The sequence below is a fragment of the Epinephelus fuscoguttatus genome, linkage group LG4 (assembly GCF_011397635.1).
Source record: "Epinephelus fuscoguttatus linkage group LG4, E.fuscoguttatus.final_Chr_v1".
Lineage (NCBI taxonomy): Eukaryota > Metazoa > Chordata > Actinopteri > Perciformes > Serranidae > Epinephelus > Epinephelus fuscoguttatus.
Window position 1 is genome coordinate 35,655,163 of NC_064755.1, and position 23,084 is coordinate 35,678,246.

At 41.3% G+C, this 23,084-nt stretch overlaps 1 protein-coding gene across 3 annotated transcripts in view; it reads left to right on the forward strand.

The window, feature by feature from the left end:
• lingo1a (leucine rich repeat and Ig domain containing 1a) overlaps nt 1-22,060 on the forward strand; it is a 195,956-nt gene extending 173,896 nt beyond the window's left edge. For all 3 annotated transcript variants that reach the window (XM_049573561.1, XM_049573562.1, XM_049573560.1), the window contains one exon: nt 18,109-22,060. In XM_049573561.1, coding sequence (XP_049429518.1) covers nt 18,121-19,968 — 1,848 coding nt within the window. In that variant the 5' untranslated portion in view covers nt 18,109-18,120 and the 3' untranslated portion in view covers nt 19,969-22,060. The remainder of the gene's footprint in view (nt 1-18,108) is intronic.
• The last annotated feature ends 1,024 nt before the right edge of the window (nt 22,061-23,084 follow it).

Genomic DNA, 23,084 nt, shown 5'->3' on the forward strand with positions numbered 1-23,084 from the left:
TGGGGTCGGCTAGGGCTGCTCCGCTCTCTGTAGATTGCGGAGGAGGAAAAAAAAGCACTGACATAAGGTTGTTTTAGTGAAATGATACCCAGGAAAGGAGAAAATATAAATACTGAATGCTGATAGTGGGAATCAAAGGATTTATTGATGAGCTGCGGTATAGGTTTGGGAAAAATCGATAGTACAGTACACTCAGTTTGGGCAAACATCTCAGTCCTGCAGGCTCAAAGAGCCTAGGATTGTTTTTGTTTTTGATTGATTCATGCCTTCAGTGCAAGCCTTGCAAAAAGCTTATATATCAGCTGTAACAAATCCAGCTATAACCTAAATACTGTAAATTATTTCCACTGTGTCAGTTGTCCAGCAGAAAGCCATTCGAATCGATAACCTAACAGACCGAAGCCTCTGGACAATTCATTTACAATCAGTTTGCATGCCTCAACAGGCGCCATTTCGTTTGCATATACAATCAGGTGATTCATTTTGGTTGAAGTAGGTATCCTGAGTCACTGCTTGGCACTGCAGGAACAGCACTGTATGAATTTCAAATGCCTTGTTGTTCTGGGTCCACTCTCATTTTATTTAATGTTGAAAGTCAACAGATGAAAGTCTGGGTGAAAACATTAAAACAACAGCTCGCGTGCCCTTGCTATTTATATAAAGGGTGAACCGGAAGACCTCAGTTAATACACCGCAGACTTGTCATTAATTGTTCTGGAGGTTAAATCTACCTTTTGACTTTCCTCACATCGCAGTAATGGAGGATAAAAGAACACGTTTTGTTTTGTTGTGGTGCAGAAACACAATCTGCCTCGGAGCTTTGGCTGGCTCTTGTGCAGTTCTTATAATGCAACTCTGATTTTTGATAAAGCACTTACGAGGCAGTGTTTTTGTCTGAGCCCAAACTAGTGAGGGAGATAAATCCTAAATGAGTAAGCTGAAGTGACTTTGCTCAGGCAGTTTTATACAAGAATCTGTACATTTCAGAGCCATAAATCCAAAACAATGTGAGGGAAAGACCTCATTTTTTGTATTTTAATGTATTGTTTCAAAATGAAACTGTGTCTTGAATCTATTCTGTCACCTTGCTACAGATGTGGTAACACCGGCATCCATTTTAAAGCCATGAAATACACTCCTCTCTGCCTCTGATTTACGTTCACCTTCATGGATGTCCTACAAAAACAACTATTTGAAAGAACTATGCCATTTCAGAAAAAAATGAGAAAAATGACCCAAGGTTGAGGGTAGGAAGATGCTGTATTGCTTTTTTTGTTCCTTTGGTTTGTGGTGAAAACGTGACAGTGGTGAGATGTGAAATGGTACACAGAGTGCTGGGAGGAAGGCCTTGGGAGACACATGGCGTGATTGTTGCTTTAATCTGTTCAATGCCACAGAAGTCTTGCTTGAATAGGAATGGCTGTTGCAGTTCAGGGCTGCATTACGAGATGCTCTTGCATGTCATATGGAACATTTACGCTCCTAAAGGGTCTATACATGAGATTTTGAGCGCTAACGCAGCAGCAAACAAGCACCCTGAGCAGAGAGGTCACACTCACTCTGTGTGTGCGTTGTAATCCCAGCGTCTGTGTTCTTTATATTGTAAACCCCTTAAACCTGCCATAAAGGCACTGCACAGTGCCCCAGCTAGCTACCTATAACTGTCTTACACACATTAGGTGTGATTGTCAGCATAATAAAATGATCATACCTTTTTAGTCAACACAAACGAAAGAAAGAAGAAGAGGAGGAAGAAAAACACCAGCTGTGTTGGGGTCCTCAGTGGGCTTCTTTGCCTGGGGCCGTCCCATAGTCTGGGATCACCACTGCTGTGATGTCAGAGGTGAGAGCCGTCCGCAGGCAATCCCAGCCCAGACTCTGAATGTCATGTATAGCACATTTAAATATAAAAGGAAATCTAAAAAAAATCTTGAAAATGCCAATGTAATTATAAAAATTAGTAGCTGAATTAAAGTGATCCTAAAGTAGATGAATACAGAAGAAATGATACTGGATTTGTAAAGCTAATAATGATAGAAGAGTTTAAATTGACTGCACTTGTTAAGCACCTTTCTAGTCTTCCGGCCTCCCTTTCACCGCATTCACACACACATTCACACATTGGTGGCCAAGGATACCATACAAGGTGCCACCTGCTACTCAGTAAAACGCTCTCACACACCGATGGAACAGCCATCAGGAGCAATTTGCAGCAGTCAGACAGGAGTCAGGTTAATTTCCAGGGCTGGTACCTGCGGTTATTCCACAGGCTAGTTAATAACATGTCGGGCAGGAAATCCAAAGTGTGGGATCATTTTGAGAAGGTGAAGGACGAACCCAAGGTGATATGTAAACTCATCTTCATTGGTCGACTACAAACATGACGTATCATCTGAAACATGGAAGTAGCTACATGCCCATTAGCCCACAGCGTCGTTAACAGGCAGCTCGCTCAGTGTGTGACGTGCACTTGGAGATAAAATATAGGCCTATATTAATGAAGGTTCATTGGTACGGTTTTGTATTTCTCTGTAATGTAGCACAGTGTTAACAATGTTACTGATACTATTCTTTCTCACACCTTCAACTCAAACCATTGTGTTGCCCCGCCCAAAATATATCATTGATCATTGAATTAATATCTTAAACATGCGGCGACTAGTCGACTAATGGCTCTAAATGAAGACTATTGGTCAAACAGGAAAATTCTTAGTCAGGGGCAGCTCTACATTTTTTATAAGGACACCCTAAATAATTGTGACAAAGATATGTACTGACCCTGACATGGACCATTTCTGTTTTGTTTGTATTCTTTCCAAGATGTTTCCTGTCCTCTGCCTGATGTTCAGTAAGTGTATGTAAGTGATCTGTACATCAAGTGGCAAGATCTTTTTTCTCCAACAATGCAAACCTTTTCAGCCCGAGAACTAATTCTTCCATTACATAGATGCTGACATACAATAATGAATTAATGCATAGTTGGCACTCCCCTTTACCAATGGTTTTAGCTGCGATCTATGCTGTTCTTCACCACAGCCGCCACAGCAGTATCCTCCAGTGTCTGCTCCCAGTGCATTAGTGTGGCATTTTCTACATCGGGGTCACCTCTCTATCAACTAATTACATCTCATTTCCCTTTAAAAGGCGTCGTTGCGAGCTGCAGGGCCAGCTAAGCAGAGGGGACATTTTCTTCGCCACACTGAGAGGAAAGCCCTCAGATGCCAGTCACAATTAAAGTCAATATGGCCCTAAGCCGCTCCACACTGTGCCCATCACACTTCCTAGCAGCCGATAAGATATAGCCTAAATTATTCATTATAAAAATGAAGTCATGTTTCCATGTTGACTTCCTTAATTGAGGAACTAGTGTAGCTTGCGGTGTAGTCGCATCTATTAGAGCTACATCCTACAGACGTATACGCAGCTGATACAGTGGATGGTCCATAAGCAAGCATACAAGCTCGCCCATATACAAACACCATCCCACCCCACACACACACACACACACACACACACTCGGGGCAACTGTCAAATTCACTCACTTCATCTGTGGGAAAAATTTATTCACTCACAAATTGAGTGAGAACAGTAATATGTTCAGTACCCCCCTCTCAAAACGTTGATTTATATCTTCCCTTCACCCTTGAATTCATTTTTGGGAGATATTCAGTAGGGTTCTCATGTAGAATTTTACAATTTTAACATCTTCACCTTTCAAAAAAAATGATCCCTCCCCAGTAGCACTACTTGAGGACTGCTTTGATTTCCATAAGTACTGTCACTATTAAATTAAATCTGACACAATGTCTCGCCAAATGCTTATGCGCAATAGAGGAGGTGAGGGCTTGATTTAGCTGCATAATATTAACTCATCACTCATGAATGATTATTCTGAGCAAAAAATGTGGATTATTTAAATAAGTTTGGATGCTGTGGCTGGATATGGGAGCGAGTTGACGAGGACTTTGTCTGAATTTTTTATGTCCTTCAGTCTGGGGTTGTGAACTTCCCTTGCTGAATTTCCATATTGACTTACACACTTAAAAACATATAGAAGGTAATCATATTCAAAATAAAACTTTCAGTGTGAGAATTATAAGAAAACAACTTTTCTCTTGCTGTTGCCCTTTAATGAAAATTGGATTTAAGATTGTGCCTCACGTAGGTGAAGGGAAGATGGATGATTACGTAAGTAAATGTTTTCGTGGCTGCTCATCAAAGCAGCGATGGGGGAACCTGTTTATTTGCCTAAGCTCCTTTGCTTTTTGCACAATAGCCTGTGAATTCATTACAATAATAATGGTGAGGCGTCAGTGTTTCTTCCTAATCAGAAGCTTGTGGGTACATTATGCAAGAGAAGGAAAAGGGTTCTTAATTTTGGATCCAAAGGAATTGAATAACACTGTTTTGGTTCACAAAAGACAAATGTGCATCTTAACTACAAGTTATTCTAGTTTTTATGTGGGACCCTTTATATCATGTCGTGCATACAGTCACATCATTTTTTTTCTTTTAGCATGAGCAAAGCAGCTTTGAAGAATAGTCATATTGCCTTGGGGACTATTTTATGTACTGAAGATCTACAGCCAAGCTCAAGTACCATGACGATAAATTTGAAATAACCTTTAATAAGCTCATGTCTGCTGCACAGTTGATTCAAATAAATTAATGATGTCTGTAAAAATCTGCAAACTTTGACCACATTTGACTGCATTTGAGTATTTTTTCTATTAACTTGCTAATTATTTAGTCTATTGAATAAAGACCAAACCCAAAGATATTTTATTTTAATGATAGAAAAGCAGCAAATCTTCACATTTAAGACTCTAGATCAAGCTAACATTTGACCTGTTTGATTAATAAATCCCTTGATAGAACTTGTTGTCTGTGTCATGGGGACATATATCATATAACCATTGCAGCTGTAGATGTAGATGTAGATGTGATCTTTAGAGGAGCTCTATATGATATTCAGATCATTAGTGTAGCAGCAAACCACAACTTGTTATGTAAAGATTTAGTGGAGTAATGGCGTCCTGAGGAGTGGATGAAGTCTCACTACCTCTGTGTGTGTAATCCCTGCTTCTCTGTAGTGTCGGCCGCATGTATATATTAATGCATGTGAGTCCCATATGTGTATCCGATGCCGATGCATTGTGTTCATGCGGTGATTACCGGATATATCAGTGGTGGCACAAAAGCGTAGCACCCACCCTTAGGGTTGGGTACCGAAACTCGGTACTTTTTGTACTTAGTACCGATTCATGTCGGTACTACCGAGTACCGATTCACTTAAAATGAATCGGTGCCAAATTTCGGTACCTGAGGTGGAGGCAGAGTGCGTGACTCGCACCTCAGACTCAGCAACAATGGTGACAAAAAAAATGTGCAGACAAAGGTTAACGTGCAGCACTGTTCCTAAATGTTCTCAATAAAATGTTGAAACTGAGAAGTTTAGACTTTAAAAAGTACCGAAATAAGGTACCGTTTGGTACCGGTACCAAATTCCAGATACCGGTACCAGTACCGTATCGGTTCAATTATGAATGGTACCCAACCCTACCCACCCTCCAGTTCCCCTCCAGTTAACATTGTTAGCTCTGTCCAAGCACAGCTGTTTGCCACCAGCTCAGCCACCTCCATGTTGAGAGCTGAGTGCAGACAACCACTGAATCAGATACACTTTGAATTTCATATGGAGCTCCTTTAAGTATCTCAGACCTTATGACCTTTTACCCTTTTATGTACATTTTTTAGTCATCAGTGAAACAAAGTTTGTGATCTTTAAGTATGACCAGAACTGCTGAGTAAAAAAGAAATATATCGTCTTTGGCTGAGTGCTCCAAACAGACTTTCTTAAAGCACCTCATGGGGCCTTGTTAGTGCTGGCCTCTAAATCTTCCAAACTAAACAAAAAACAACATGCCAGGTTGTGCCCACATGCTGAAACACTCATCCAAGATCTGCATCCAGTATGAAATATGAAAAGCCCTGTGACCTTCATCGGTTATTGTTTCTCCTACATTTATTGCCATGGCTGCAGTGCTTTCAGTTTTGCCAGTGTAGCAGCAAGTGGTGCTCCAGAGCACTGAAGGTTGGCATCTCCTGCAGTGTTTGGAGAACAGTCCATGTGTAACCGTGTGCCCCGTGACATAATCGCCTCAAGCCTTGAAGGCTCTGTCAGCAAGTTGTCCCAAATCCAAAAGATCAGGCCTCGGAGTGGGGGGGCAAAGCATTATGGGACAAAGCAATACACAGACAAACAGAAATTTTATAACTCCGTGTGTGTGTGTGTGTGTGTGTGTGTGTGTGTCTGTGAGAAGCAGCCCTCCCGCCTGTAAAGCATTTCCTCTCAGCCTTAGGGGGAAAAAAGGAAACGGCCATTCCAGCAGCTCTCTCTAGGGGAGCTCAATTGTTCACAATCTAGCTGTTCTGCTTAGTTACTTTCTGCTCCCAAACACTGGAAATGTGCTGCAGCTGCTTTAATAAATACATCAGATTTTTACCCACTCAGAAGGTGAACAGTTGCAGTATGTTTGGACCAAACAACCTCAAGTCTTGTATTCTATCAGACTGTAAAGTTACCACGTGTAGTGTACTTTGTGTTTTGTGATAATTAGCAAATGTTAGCGGGCTAAACCAACAAGACTGTATAGATAATGAATGTAGCTACTGTGTTGTCACCCATTGGTTTGTAAACCCCCATTTTTGGCATTTTGGCTGTCACCATCTTGGAGTTTTGGAGCCAGAAGTAGCCATATTTGGACAAGAGGGTGGAGCTGGGGAAGATGAGGGTGGTTGAGTGACTTGAATTAGCTGAGGGGACACCTAGCAGACAGCCTGCCATTCAAACCACGCCCATATTTAAGCATAACTTTAAGCTTCAATAAAATGTAATTGTTTGAGTTATGTAAAAGTTAATCTCTCATACAGTTGTCATGAATAAGAAAAATAGCTAAAGAGCACAAACTTATTTTTGTACCAGACTGTAAACATGTTTATTTATGCTGTAAAGTTGGACAGTTTTAACGTGGTGGTCAATGGGGATTGACTCACTATTGGAGCCAGCCTCATGTGGCCATTAGAGGAACTGCAGTTTTTAGTAACTCCATGTTGGCTCCATTTTTCAGCCCGGGGGTTTGTCGCTTGTGTACACGTAATACCTGTTAACCATCAGGATTTAGCATTGCTAAATCCTGCAAAACTTGCAGCAGCACACAGAAAAAAAATGGATAGAACAGATAGAGAAAAATAAAATGATGCAAAGTTCATGCTGTTTTAGAATTAGCAACTTGTTTAACATAATTGGTTTGCAAATGACCCATTTTATCATATTTCCAAAGCATCAGTATTTGATGAATACTTTTTAGTTTCGTGAACCACAACTTCACTTTTGATGCTAAAATGCTTGACAGGCTTCAAAGAAACAGAATTGCGCAGTGAAAACTCAACATGAATAAAATCAAATATTTTTGCACTTCAGAGGCACTTCAAAGAAATCTGATCAAGGTTATATCAGTGTAGAGATTGAATTGGTTGCTTTTAGAGCTATGGGAACTGATACTGTGATACTGGTTAATAATGGTTTGATACAGCTTACATTTTGCCTTTCTGTGGCCATAGAATGCATTACTGATATTACTATGAGAAAGGACTGGGGAATATACCAATATTATATCAGTATCATGATATGAGATTAGATATCGTCTTAGATTTTGGATATGTATACCATAAGAGTTGTCTTTAAAGGCTGCATTACAGTTAAGTGAGGTAATTTTCTGAATTTACCAGATTGTTCTAGCTCTTTTTTTAACCCACTTTGTGTTATATCCACATTACTGATGATTATTTATCAGAAACCTCATTGTGTAAATATTTTGTTAAAGCACTTACAGTCAACCCTACGTTATTATTGCAATATCGATAGAGGTATGGGGTCAAAAATATCAAGATATTCAATTTTCTCCATATTGCCCAGCTCTAATATGAGAAGGTGTACCTTTGCCATATCTAAAATGCCAATAATGCCGGGTTCACACTACACGATATCAGCCAATCATAGCCCGACACAGCTTCGTACGGTGTAGGCTTGGATCGTGAATGACGATGAGTGCCATAAGCGATAATCCATCGTTTCATCTTGTGTAGTGTGACATCGTAGACGACAACCAACGCCACGTCTGGGACACCTCACAACGTTCCAACAGAAGGTTTAGCATGATTGATTGTCTTTCTGTCATTCACAACTTCTCCCGTCACAGCCGTCACTTTGTAGCATGGAAATCCAGACCCAAATCTCTGTTCCTCTTTTAGAAAAAAAGCCAAGTCTAACTCGTTCATTGTAGCGGCCAAAGCCGTTTCAAACAACTGGTGTTCATCCGTAGCCATCTTGCAATGTTTACTGACTGATTCCGGACTTCGTCATCACAGCACTGTCGTCATCTGTTTAGCTCGCCTCTGGCCCACCTATATCAGATACACCGATGTGATTGGTGCAGCTCGGCTCCAACGGCATGGGTAATGAGCATCATTACTGATTGCCAGAGTGACTCGCTGAGCAAATTCAAATTGTGCTCTCGCGAGAACTCACGATTTCCAGGGTAGTCACTTTGACCAATAGAAACAAGGAGTGATCTGCTGCTGTAGAGAACTGTACGACAACAGCACCCCAGGGTTTTTGATATTTCCTCTAGGGACGTTACACTTAGTAAAGGGGGAAATGATGGGGCGGAACAGCAGTGGGACTTTAGCAACCCAGTGAGTATTGCCATTAGCATCAAGCTAGCAAACAATGTTACCTCTTCATAACTGAGACGGACATAAAGCAAGGAAATAAAAAATATACTAGTGGGGCTTTTACTTACCACAACTGCAGAGGGTACCAGCGTCATTTGAAACAGACTACATTAGAAACGGGCCATTATTTATTATTCCCTCTGTACTTTTATATTTATACTTTTTACTCCCGTTTGCCTTGATAAAATTAATGCATCGCACCGTCATTTCAAACTCAGCACTTCCTGTTCCTGTTTAAGATTAAAGCCCCTTATAACTTTGGTTGAGAGAATCGCTTCATTTTCTAAACGGGCTTTTATTGTGAAACATTTGCAGGAACTTGTTGTGCAGGATTCAGTGACTTGCAGAGTGTAGCTCCTGCCATCTGGTGGCGCTTTTTACATTACTACAATAACATTTCAGCTGGGACATGAACAGCCATAGTGACTGAGATAATAGTAATAAAAACAGGACAACAACACAGTGACATCACACACCTCATGAAAGACGATCAGCAACAATTGGTCATGGACGAATGTGTAGTCTGTCATGTCTGTCGGCCAAGTCACGGCATGATTTTATGTCTCCACAATCGCCTAATCTGACATTGCATCTGTCGGAACAGACAAAAATGTTGTGTAGTGTGAACCTAGCATAAGTTTTTCTTAGAGATCATACTGCCCACATTTAGACTGTAATGGTTGTGTCTTTTAGATACCAGACATACTATTCACAAGAACATTGTGTGTCAAAAATACTGTCTTCTTTGATTTTGTTAGCGTCACTTAGCTTCCTGTAGCTTCCTTAAAATAAAGGCAACATAGTCAGAAGGTGTTAAAATATGCAACTGTTCGTGGTCAAATCATACACATCATTAACATTGTTTTGAACTCAAATGGCTTTGATCAGAAAACGATATTGGATTTTTTGTTATTCCTCCAAACAACACTATTGGCAGGCTTCTATTTTTACTTTCTGGATGTAGTGAAAGGACTGTGGGTTCTCATTAGTGAGTGCTGATCTGAGTGCTTCCAAAATCCTGCATCCACTTTTTTAAAGTCTGACATTCTGGAGGCTGTTCATCTTTGAAAACACATCTCCTTAAGAAGCAAAAATTAATGGTGATTCTCTGAACAGAGCTGGGGAGACGGGGCTAATGAGCTTAATAATGATGGAACACCACACAAGGACACACACTCCCTCTCGCAGACATAATACCCCACCACATCTGTAAAAAGCTTGCCCAAATTAGGAGCCTGGGTGATCTTGGGTGCAATGAAACATGACTTTCAGAGTTTTAACAGCCGCAATCATTAGAGTAGTGATCTCTGCACACAGTGTCACCCATTTAGAAATTATGGAGTTTTGCCATTATCATTAGCAATTTGTTTGTTTTATTTTAAAAAATAACACACAGTGAGTAAACAGATCCTCTTGAGGGGAAGTCCCACTTAATTTTACATTTCCATCCAATTTGTTTAATTATTATTTGCAAGCATGAAAATAATAAAAAATACAGCAAAACCATGGAACCTGTGATCACAACAACAATAATAATGTATTTGATCGACCACTTCGCCTACCACCCAGACCACTCAATAAGGTCAGAGCAAAGGTCAGCAGGCTGTGTGGCTTTTGGGATTAAATGTCTGAAGGCTCGAGGACCCTTAAAAAAATGATGGATAACAGTGTGTTTGGATGGGAAAAAAACACCAGAGTTCTTTCAGCTCTACTCTTGTAAACCAGTTCTCACACAAAGGTCTTATTCAGACAGAAAAACTAATACATATTTGTGATTATATACAGTACAGGCACTCAGTGACAGTGGCCAGTTTATTAGGTACACCTCGCTATAAGTAATGCAGACTAGTAGAAAAGTCCTGCAATGCATCCTGCTGTCATGAAGGTTATAACATTCAGTATTTATTGCTTCAGAGCAGGCATACTCAACTTGCTTTGCTCAGGGGCCCCTTTTGCAAAATGACAGGAGGCCAGGGGCCACTTAAAATACAAACATTGATTATATTCAGCAGCATATGCAATAATAAGTACATTCCTGTTTTCAGGTTTTCAACATTTACTGACCTCACTCATCTCACCCTAAAGGCAAATCCAGTTACAGCACTCCACACGGATCAGGCTTACGCAGGTGTGTTTCTAGGATTTGAGGACATTCAAGGGTTAGACCAGACCTCTGCCAAATCTGGCCCATTGGCTGTAAGTTGTATATCACTGTATTAGATTAGTTATTTCAGTTGCTCCAATTTGGTCACTTTGGAGGCCATAGTTTGTGATGCTGTGAAATAGTGTTACAGAATCATCATCAATGAGGTTGCCGCCTAATAGTCGAACAAAGTTAGTCGACCAGAAAGGTCATTCTTCGGCAAAACTTTATTGGTCGCTTAGTTGCAGAAAAACTAAGCAAATGTGAAACTCTATTAAAAGCTGAGCCCTGTCAAAGTAAATCAAAACCTACATGATTGGACCATGTGGGAATTTAATTTATTCGGTTATTCCACAGGCTAGTTAATAACATGTCGGGCAGGAAATCCAAAGTGTGGGATCATTTTGAGAAGGTGAAGGACGAACCCAAGGTGATATGTAAACTCATCTTCATTGGTCGACTACAAACATGACGTATCATCTGAAACATGGAAGTAGCTACATGCCCATTAGCCCACAGCGTCATTAACAGGCGGCTCGCTCAGTGTGTGACGTGCACTTGGAGATAAAATATAGGCCTATATTAATGAAGGTTCATTAGTACGGTTTTGTATTTCTCTGTAATGTAGCACAGTGTTAACAATGTTACTGATACTATTCTTTCTCACACCTTCAACTCAAACCACTGTGTTGCCCTGCCCAAAATATATCATTTAATAATTAAATTAATATTGTGAACATGCAGGCAACTAATTGACTAATGGCCCTAAATGATGACTGTTGGTTGACAGGGGGCAGCCCTAATCAGTAAGATCTTTTGCAGTATTTGAGGTTGTGTGGACGCAACCTGTGTTTGCAGGGTCCATTTCATTGTTGGTTGCTAAGGAGTCTCTTTGGGTGCTGCTGGAAACGATACTCAAGATTATCCCAGTAATGGAAATTCATTATGATCAACTTATTTTATTATCACAATCCATGATATTTTGCCCCTCCTGTTGATTGTAGTTTAAAAAATACACTTTCCATGAGCCATGAGATGGAATTCTACATGAGTAAGCAGAGCACCTGCAGAGGAAAGCATATGACCCTTTTTGGAGGTGAAGTTCGGGAGGGACGTGTCGACAGGTTTCATGGCAGAGTTTCATCAGGACAACAGCTGGCCACCGTTGGAATTCTGCACCTTGTTGCACCAACCAGCTTCTTCGCCTGGATTAGGGCTTTGCTGTCCATCTGTTGGGCGTCGGCTTACATTTAAGCCCTGCCATTTCACAGGCCCGGCTCCAGCCAGCAATCCCACCAGGCAGCTTAGCTTCTCAATGACATAAGGGTAACCTTTCTCTCGAAATTCAGCTCAGCGACATTATAGCAGTGTGAAAGTGATCTTACTTGGGGAGCTAAAGGTCAGACATTCCTGGTTAAGATGGATTTAGCCAAAGTGTGGCTGTCAATATACATGTTCTGTGTTATAATAACTGCTACTTACTGCAAAGAAGTGAACCAATAAGCATCTTACCAATCAGTTTAATTCATAATCTCAGCAACTGGATCAGCATACACAATTGATATGATGACAAATGACAGTAATAGTATGGTAAAACAGGCATACTGCAACATATGCATTTGTTACATCTACATAAGGAGGAGATTGGGTATAGTGGCATCTGCTTACCACAAATTATCCCAGGATAGACTATCAGAGTCATGCAAATATTAACAGTAAATAAAATTCCGCAGCTGGGTCTGTCCATTCAGGATTAGCCTGCCAGCTGACTAAGCACTTTGCAGGGGAATGGGCTTTAAAGGCTTTTAACACTTTGTGCTCCAGATAACGTCAGCATCATCTGAGGGATTTCCCAGAAGCTTACAGGTATTTAACTATGGTATTAACAAAGCTCAGGAGTGATGTCTTGTGACAGGTAAACTAAAGCTCTGGGCAATGCTTAAGTCGTAACAATACCCCTCCCCACTTCTGTTTGATTGTGCTTATTGTGGAGAACGTAATGATGACAGACAGCCTCATTCAGACGTGTGGAGCAAGATTTAGTGGCATGATAGTTAAAGCTACGTGAGGACAGGGAGCAATTAAAACAGCTTACAACAAGTGGGTGCATAAAACCTGTTAAACATGTGGCACCACAAGGTTTAAATACAGTGACTGAAAAAAGATCTTCATCCCTCTAAAAGAAGCCTCACAATTATATGAGAATGGTGGCTTGATCTTTTTGATTTGTCTCTGTATACAAGAAAACAAAACATCTTAAGCACCAAAGATGAATTGTGGAAAAATATGCTCTTTCCTGACAAAGAACTGTTTCATTATTAGATCAGATTTTAATTTGATTTTGATTTGAAACATGAAAATTTGTGGAGGAAACCAATTTAAAGAGGGCTAAATGAAACCCTCATGTGGCTAATGTTCCTCGATAAGACAGCTCAAAATTTATTAATTTTTTTAAATAAACTTGATTTAAAAGGTAACTTTAATATTTTTCATACTGGATCCTATTCTCCCATGTTTTGTGTCTAAGTGACTAATGGAGACAACAGTTGTTGAAATTGCTCCAGTATTGAGCTAAAGCATTTCAGCCTGCAGGGGCACAACAAGCCGCAAAATAACCAATTGGGGCATTTGTGCAGCGTCAATTTACGTCTATTAAAAGTGTGTGTTTCTGCAACTGGCCAAGTCAGAGAACAATATGGAAGGGATCCCTACTGAGACAGACCTTTTCTATAAAGAGTAAAACACTTTTTGTTTAACCAGAAACAGCAGGAAAATCATCATTGCTGAACCAACCAGACTCCATTTGAATAATAAGTAATTTTAGCATGTGTAGAGTCAGCATGCTTTTACATACAGCTGGGTAAGTTAAAGGTTCTTCTCAACCAAACAAGAGTTATTGATTGTTGGAACAGTTGAAATATGAACAAAGATGATTTTTGTGAGTTTAATTTCATTTCTGTTGACTTTGAATGTCGCTTGTATTACAATGATAAAACTACTGTATATTCTAATGGAGTCTGGTTGGTCTTGTGATTACAATTTTGAGGCTGTTTCTGCTTAAACATAACAGATCTTAATGTTTAACAAAGAGGTCTATCTCTGGAGGGGTCCTTTCATGGGAACTGCCCATTGGTCCGACAGCCCATTGGTCCGACATCCCATTGTTCCGACCGTATTAAACCCATTGTTCCGAAGTCCCGTTGTTCCGAAATCATCATGATCATCATGATGAAACCATCATGATGGTTTAGGCACAAAAACCACTTGGTTAGGGTCAGGAAAAGATCATGGTGTGGGTTAAAATGAAAAAGAAAGTGACAAACACATAAGCCGTGAGCCTGCTCCGCCTCAAGCCTTTCCCAGCTGACCCAGAGCCGGTCGCGGCGCACCATCAAGGCAGAAATACGCCCACCGGGAGCCGTTCAGCACCGCGGACCGTCGGACTAATAGGATGTTGGACCAATGGGCTGTCGGACCAATGACATGGACCCCCTTTCATAACCTCCTCTGACCCTGCGTCCTCATATGAGGACATTACAGTTTGCTGCACCTTATACTTCATTCTGCTTATCTTTGACCTGTTGTCATCGTTCATGGACATTTTTTATGTGTCTGGTGGTAGCAAAAGCACAACACAGTAATCCATGTATAAAAAAAAAAGCTGGTAGCCATCTCTGCAAAGTCAGTCTGCAGCCTATCCTGACACAAAAGTGGACAGGGTACAAAACCTGATCAAATTTTATAGTTGCAACTTCAAAGGGAATTCTCAGCTCTGTGTACTTATCAGGTCCTTCTCATCCCAAATAGCTAGGAAAAAATACAAAAATGCATCCCAGAAAAGCTCAGGTAGGAGGAGGATAATGTTGTCAGACACTTACAACAAGAATCTAAACCTGTCAGTGGCAAAAACAAGCACTTTTAGTGGATGTACATTGACACATTCCCCATTAATATTTCATTGCAGCTTGTTTAGCCGTTGCCGGCTGCAGCTGTCTTGCTCAATACTGAATGAGTTTCAAAAACTGCTGGTCCATTAGTCACTTAGACACAAAAAAAATGGGAAAATGTACCCTTTAATGACTTTAATTATGATTGTAATGATTGTACATCCACTGATGAGATGGCCACATACTGTAGGGCACCATCCACCTTCTAATTCCAGGCAACATCTTCAGGATCCCAGAGGATTCTGTCATAAAGGCATTAATCTCACTATTCATTGATCTAGTTATTACTGGTCTTGGACCAGTGGGCCCTCATTTATTCAGCACCGCTGTCTTACTTCCCGTCGACCACATTCTTTTCTTTAAGAAGCACGCCCCCTCTCACTTCACCTCAATTAATGTAATTCTCTGGGAGCTCACTTGAGTGCTGATTGGAATGAAGAACTGCATTCAGACTACATGCCTGCGAGGGAATGATAACACTAGATCATTAACAAAACAGAGCTGCAAATGTTTACCCGCGGATGGCATTCTTCATCTTAATGTGTCCCCATCTTTATTTGTTTCTCTGCGTATTTGCTGCTGAAGCCATGTGCAGTGAAGCTGCTCCGTCATAAAATACATGGGCAAACATTCTGAAGGAATGACTCTGAAAACTTGAGTAACATCTCTTTCTAATAGAACTTCAAAAAGGATCCAGTGAATTATGATTGAGTCATCAGGTGCAGTGTTACTTTGTGGGGACTTTGACCCTGGGTAGAGGAGTGCCAGGACTCATTAAAATGCCTGACTGGGGTCCATAACCTGCTGAAGTTGCAGTCATGTAGCTTTACCAACAAGGGATTATGATTTGATCATTTTCCTGATTGGGTTTCAGTGTCAGTGATAATAGAGTTGGACATGATAGCATCTCATTGACTGATATCCAATATGCGAAAGCCACATGATAGAGGATGACAGATGGAATTGAGCTTGGCGATAAGGCCACTCCTTCTTCTAAGGTGTCTTAGCATGCCATACAAAGCCCCACGACACTCCATCTCACAGCGCTCAGCACCGACTTGATCAATGTGGGTTAACGTATAAGAATGATTAAGGATGGCTGGAGGCAGCGAGGAGCACAGCGGGCTACATTGCACGTCTTTGGTCTCGGGGCGCACCATCATCTCTGCCTGTTTTGAAATGTCTTGGTTTCACTTGATTACAGATGGTATCATCAAATCCCCAATTTGAACTTTGACCTCAGAGGGAATAAAAAGAAATTGAAGTAAATCGAAACCATAAACCCCCCTTTTTTTGATGAGTCTGATGTCCAGTTGTCGATTGGTTTAGCGGCAAAAAAAAGTTATTAGTGTTGACCACAATGGTGGCAACATGTCACCCCATAATTAACTGTCAACCATAATATTACAAATTTTTCCTCCCTGTTTCTCTACAGTCTCCATCTGTCACATGTAATATGGTCCATGAAATCTGCTGAGGCACAAACATTTGCACTATCCTTCTCTCCACAAACATTGTGTGGATCAGGACAAAAGCACCATGTGACCGGCTGGCAATCGACTTTAAAGGCAAATTTAGAGCAGGAGATGAAACTGCATACCACTGGCAAAATTCTACATATTGTGACAACAGCCATCACACACAGACAGGCGTCCCCCAGAGACATGTCTTGATGAGTGTGAACTAGATGTGAAGGATTTTTTTTCGTCTGGGTTTTTTATCTTGCACATTTCATCACGTCACTGAATAACAATCCAAATACATGTGTTTAAATGTTGGAATCCAACACAATTTAAGTGATTAAATGATTCATTTAAATCCTAAATCATCACTCTTTAAGTCCATTTGCCTTTTTACTGCTGGACCCTTCATACAACTAATGTTTCAGAATCACTGTCTGCAGATCATAGCATAAATAAATGATGCTCCAGATTCACACTATAATATGAATAATTTTGTGCATATTCTAGCTTGATCAAATAAATACTTAATTCAATTGTTAGTGGAAGTTGTTGAGGCATGCTAACAGATGGCATTGATATTAAATATGGTTTGTTTTTTTACTCTTAAATCCTGTATTTATCTCTCAGTATCCAATTCCCTGGTGGTGTATGCTCTATATTTTATCGTAAAGGATTGCACAAGCCGTGTGTCAGCCACAGCACATACATCACACTTGCCACCATCCGTCTTTGATTGCATCCTCCTGTTACTGCCACCCCATCCCCCCTACTGTGTTTTTTTTTTTTCAACCCTGACAGCGAATTCAGAGTAGAGGTAGGATGAAAAGAGAGTAGGGGTGGAAAAAAGAATTTATGCTACCAGAACAAACCACAGATGTGCTCAGCACATGTGTCTGTGACACAGCATGAGTTGGATAACCGTCTTGAAAAATGCTGTTAATTCCACTTGAAGCTGTGCCCCTTCACTTCATATCAGGCTGAGAGCATTGACTGATTGATCGTCTGCAAGGTGTGCGGGGGAAATAGTGTTCAGCATACAGCAGGCACAGTGACTGTGCGGTGCAAGATGTATGTAGATTACTAGAATTACTTGGCCTTTGATTTTCTTGCTAGGATCAGTACTTCCTGTTCTATATAGCAAATAGGTCTGATAGAATTCTGTGCATTCACAGCAGTTGCTTGCATTTGAAATACCTTTTGAAGCTCTGTGCAGAAAAATGGAACGATGCAGAATTCAAAACTGTCAGCACTCTCAATTATGCAAGCACATACCTTATTCCTCGTAACCGCCCACCTCTATTCATCTTGAGTGTGTGGCATGAATATTGTACCCGGATTCATACTCTGTTCTGTTGGGAATTGTGTCACACAAGAATGGCATCCTTTTAGCACTTGTGATTCTTTAACTAACCGTGTGGCAGAAAACGGACACAGTGGCCAAAGGAAAGTGTTTTAATAGAAGTTCATACTGCTGTCAGTTTACACTGCTGGACACTACTTCCATCTCATATGATGTGACATTGCTGAATTTAGCAGAGCTGCATATTGGAATATCAGCTCAGTGATATTAAACCATGTCATACAACCTCATTTGAATGTTCTCTTAAAGTCCCTGTTTGAGCTGATATATTTTAATGTTACACAATCTCCATTTAATGTCAAAATCTTTCAGTGTTTGGCAGTAAAAATCATCAGTGTGTCAGTTGTTTGAGATTCATTTCAGGACTAAATGTTTTTCCTCTTCTCTGTGTCTCCCCAGGTAACCGATAAGATGGCGGCCGGGGAAGCGACTGGGCACAGCTACCTGGTGGCTTGCTGGCAGCCCATTCTGATCCTGATGCTGGGCACCGTGCTGTCTGGCTCCACTACAGGCTGTCCATCCCGCTGTGAGTGCAATGTTCAAGAGCGCTCTGTGATGTGCCACCGCAAGAAGCTCATGACAGTTCCCGAGGGCATTCCTGCAGAAACGAGATTGCTGGACCTCAGCAAGAACCGCATCAGAACCATCAACCCAGACGAGTTTGCCACCTTTCCCAACCTGGAACACCTGGAGCTCAGCGAAAACACGATCTCCACTATAGAACCCGGAGCGTTCAACAACCTTTACGGCTTGCGGACATTGGGGTTGCGTAGCAACAAGCTCAAGTTGATCCAGCTCGGCGTTTTCACAGGCCTGAGCAATCTCACGCAGCTGGACATAAGTGAGAATAAGATTGTCATCCTGTTGGACTACATGTTCCAGGATTTGTACAACCTGCGGTCTTTAGAGGTGGGTGATAACGACCTGGTTTTTATCTCCCACCGGGCTTTTCATGGCCTGAGTAGCCTTGAGCACCTGAGTCTGGAGAAGTGCAACTTGTCCTCTGTGCCAACAGAGGCTTTCACCCACCTTCACAGTCTGATCACGCTCAGGCTGCGCCTCCTCAATATCAATGTCATACGGGATTACTCCTTCAAACGGCTGTATCGGCTCAAAGTGTTGGAAATAGCCAATTGGCCATATCTGGATACGATGACCCCAAATTGCTTGTATGGATTAAATCTCACCTCCCTGACCATCGCAAATGCCAACCTGACCACAATTCCCTATGTAGCCCTGCGGCACTTGGTTTATTTGCGCTTTCTTAATCTTTCATATAACCCGATCCACACCATCGAGGGGAATAAGCTCCATGATCTTCTGCGTCTGCAGGAATTTCACCTGGTAGGAGGCAGACTGGCAATGATTGAGCCCTACTCTTTCCGTGGTCTGAACTACCTGAAGATTCTAAACGTGTCTGGAAACTCTCTTAGCACTTTAGAGGAGTCGGCTTTCCATTCAGTTGGCAACCTGGAAACCCTTGCCTTGTATGATAATCCCCTGGCCTGTGACTGCCGACTGTTATGGGTTTTCCGTCGACGCTGGAGACTGAACTTCAACAGGCAGCAGCCCACCTGTGCCTCCCCTGAGTTTGTCCAAGGCAAAGAATTCAAAGACTTCCCGGATGTTCTGCAGCCCAACTACTTCACATGTCGCAAGTCGAGGATTAGGGATCGCAAGCCCCAGCAGAAATTTGTTGATGAGGGAGCCATTGTTCATTTTGCTTGCCAAGCAGATGGAGATCCTGCTCCAGTGATAATGTGGCTCTCCCCGCAGAAAAAGTTTATCACCACCAAGACAATTGGAAGGCTCTCTGTGTTGCCAGACGGCACCCTCGAGGTTCGCTATGCCCAGATTCAAGACAATGGTACATATGTGTGTATAGCAAGCAACGCGGGTGGAAATGACACCTCTCTTGCTCACCTGCACATTCATAGCTACTCGCCTGACTGGCCACACCAGCCCAACAAGACTTTTGCCTTCATCTCCAACCAGCCCACAGAAACTGGTGCTAACGGTACAAGAGCCAACGCCCCTTTCCCCTTTGATATAAAGACGTTGATCATCGCCACCACAATGGGCTTCATCTCTTTTCTCGGTGTCGTCTTGTTTTGCTTGGTACTGCTCTTCCTTTGGAGCAGAGGTAAAGGCAACACCAAGCACAACATCGAGATCGAGTACGTGCCACGGAAATCGGACGCTGGCATGAGCAGCAGCACGGTGGATGCTCCCCGCAAGTTTAACATGAAAATGATTTAACGGAGCTGTGGGATTTATTCATTTTTGAACTCGAAAAATAAGACAAATGGAAAAGAAGACATTTTCTTTCCTCCCTTACAAACCTGTGGATCCTGGTCTGTTAACATAGAGTAATGTTTTTTCCTGACTGAAGTTACTAGAGAGGAGGGTAGTTCCTGACTTTCATAAGTGAGAGGGAAATGAAAGCACATCTGGTGCTACGGGGCACTGGTGGTTTCTACGAGGCCTGCGGGGGCATTAATTGAAAGTAAGATTTGTCATAAGCAGTTCATATTCCTGTGGATTTATACTGGGAAAAATATATCAGAAAAGAAAAAACACTTCAAACAGCCAGAATGCGACGGGCAGATCATATTTTGTCCATCGCTGTTTTTTGTCTGTATTTTTTTAATTTATTGTTTGTTTTTTTTAATTCCGAGGTTAGATGTCAAGTTATGAATGGGATTTGTATGGGTTGATGAGCACATTTATACGACGTTGATGCATTTCATGTACATCATCATTATACTATGTGCTACATACGGTATGGTCTGTTTCCTTTCCTACAGTGATGATTGTTCTGTAATCCATTAAATGTATATCTGTGTCACAACACCTGATGAAAACAAGTTTGTCCCAGCAATTAGCAGAAACACATAACACAGTATGGCACAATTCAAATGCAAAACTGTATGTGAGGAACTACATAGAACCTAATGTGAATGTCACAGCAGCTAAACCCAAGAAGGTACAATGACGATTGCTGTAAAACAGTTTACATCGGTCATTATGTGACCCAAAAAACAGAATGATACACGAATATAAGTGTCCTGAAAACACATAGGTTCAGTGGTACAGGGGTGACCAATTGTCAGTACCGCACCGTAAAAATCTGCCAAAAGCTAAGTCCAAATATTCCATTTTTAGAAATACAAATGACATAAATTAGTACTGACAAGTAGCAGCAAATCCTGTTGTTCAGCAAGGCTCTTTATAGGATCTTAGCATTGGGGAAATGCTTTAACAAAGCCGTTTGAGCCCAGTATCAGATATCAGTATCCCTCATCCCTAATTTTCGGATGTAACCAGACTGTGCACACACACACACGCACACACACATGGATTGAGGGCATGATAAAGAAAGCAAATGTGTGATGTTGCTGATATGATGGGGCTTTGTACCAACAATAGATGCAGCATCTAGCCCAGGGTTTTGCCATCAAACAGAATGGTACCTTGATACCATAAGCGCTTTTCCCTGCCTTTTTAAAATTGCATTTCAGAAACTGTTACGTAACGGTATTATTTTGTGCTCAACATGATTGTGAGGAATAAAAGTTGTGGTGCTCACGTTTTTGGATACAATGTGCTCCTCAAGCTGTAGAATATTTCTTTCATTGTTGGTTATTTTTCTTGATCGTTTTATGAAATCAATGATTTATTTATGCCGATGCTCCCCCCCCCCCCACCCCACCCCCATCAAAGCCATGGAAATATTACCTTCCAGGATCATTAACAGGTTTGCTATTCCCCAGAAATGTGCAATGTTTGTCAGGGGGAAAGGAACTGCGCATATTATGCTCCCAGTTGGTCCTGCATATAAAATCTGAGGTTACAGCCTTTCCTTTTCAAGTACACACTGTGGACAGCTGGGCCTTGCAAACGTGTGTGAGGATAAAGGCCAAGTTATTTATGATGGATGACATTACAGACAACGACACAGTAATGGGCTGGAAGTATGGACAGAATATGCAGATGGCTCGAGTGACACAGATGGTTTCACCCATGGAGCAATCTGAAGCAGCTTTGGTGTAATCCGTTTTGCATAAAGGAAAAAAAAAAAATCACTGGATATGGCTCATGGTTCTCCCTCTTGCTGATTATGAATGCTCTCTTCGTTCAAAGTGTGGCTACTGTACCTAGCCTTTTTTTGGTCCCGAGTGATCCCGGGATCCTGTTTTTTGTTTCTGTTATTCCTTCTTTTTTATTTTGACCCTGGACTATATTGACCATGTAGTCCAAGCCAACTTTTTACAAAAAAAGAAGAAAAAAAGATCTGAAAAAAGAAATCTATGGAAAATACATTCAAATTGTTCTGTGCAATAAAGGTAATATGCAGATTTTTTTTTTAATTAACAAAATTTCGTTGATGTTGAATTGTTGAGAATATGGTATGTTGTATTAAACAATCTATGGACTTTTTTAAACACATGATGGTCCTATCTTGATTCTGAAGGTGCCGTTAGTCAGGACTTCAGCTGGGTATGTGTGGGGTTTGGATAACGCTGGTTCATACTAAGGATTGACCAATTATTGGCCATGACATTCACCTTTTTTACAATTCAAGGGAATCAATATTTTTTTCATCTGATAGCCGACAAAATTAATTTATTGAAAAATGCAGTACTTCAGCTCTGATGCTGCCACCTGCCTCTGTCTGCAGTCTGTTGCCTCCCTCAGTGTCAGCGTCCCTCAATGTTACACGTCAAGAGTAATAAGTCAGGCAACGAACCCCGACTGGAGCTGCTCTGATCAGTGAGTGGAACTGTGTCAAACGGAAGGCAGCAGATATTACTGAAGTTGTTAAACATCAAAATCCAATGACATGAAGTTGCAAAAACACCCAGTGTTTCTGATGGCACCGTTCCGCAAGTAGTAACAGTAGTCATTGGATGAAACTTCAGTTGTATGAGTACAAGAACCTCAAGGAACAAAAGACGGAGTAAGACATCACTTGAATGTGGGCGATTAATGTGTCGAGTTTATTGTAGGTCATTAACTATAAACATTTGATCACTGACAAAACATGCATGTCATACACCAGAGGTATGTAGCGTGGACTTGCCAATACGCATTGAACTCAGGATGGAAACCTTCATTTGGGACAGCAGCACGTTTGTGACTGTCAGGAAAACTCCACCAAGCTAGGTTAATTTACACACTGTTCACTGTTCACAATTTCATTGGCTTGTGTTAATAACGTTAGCATGTTGTATATGTGGGTCTGGCAAAAAACAATCATTTTAGTCTTCGAACCTAAGGGCCCAGACACACTAATCTGACCTCAGAGAATTAGCGGCACCAAAAGCCTCCTGCTGCATTCTGATATTGCCGTGTCTCAGCCAAAAAAAGTTGCA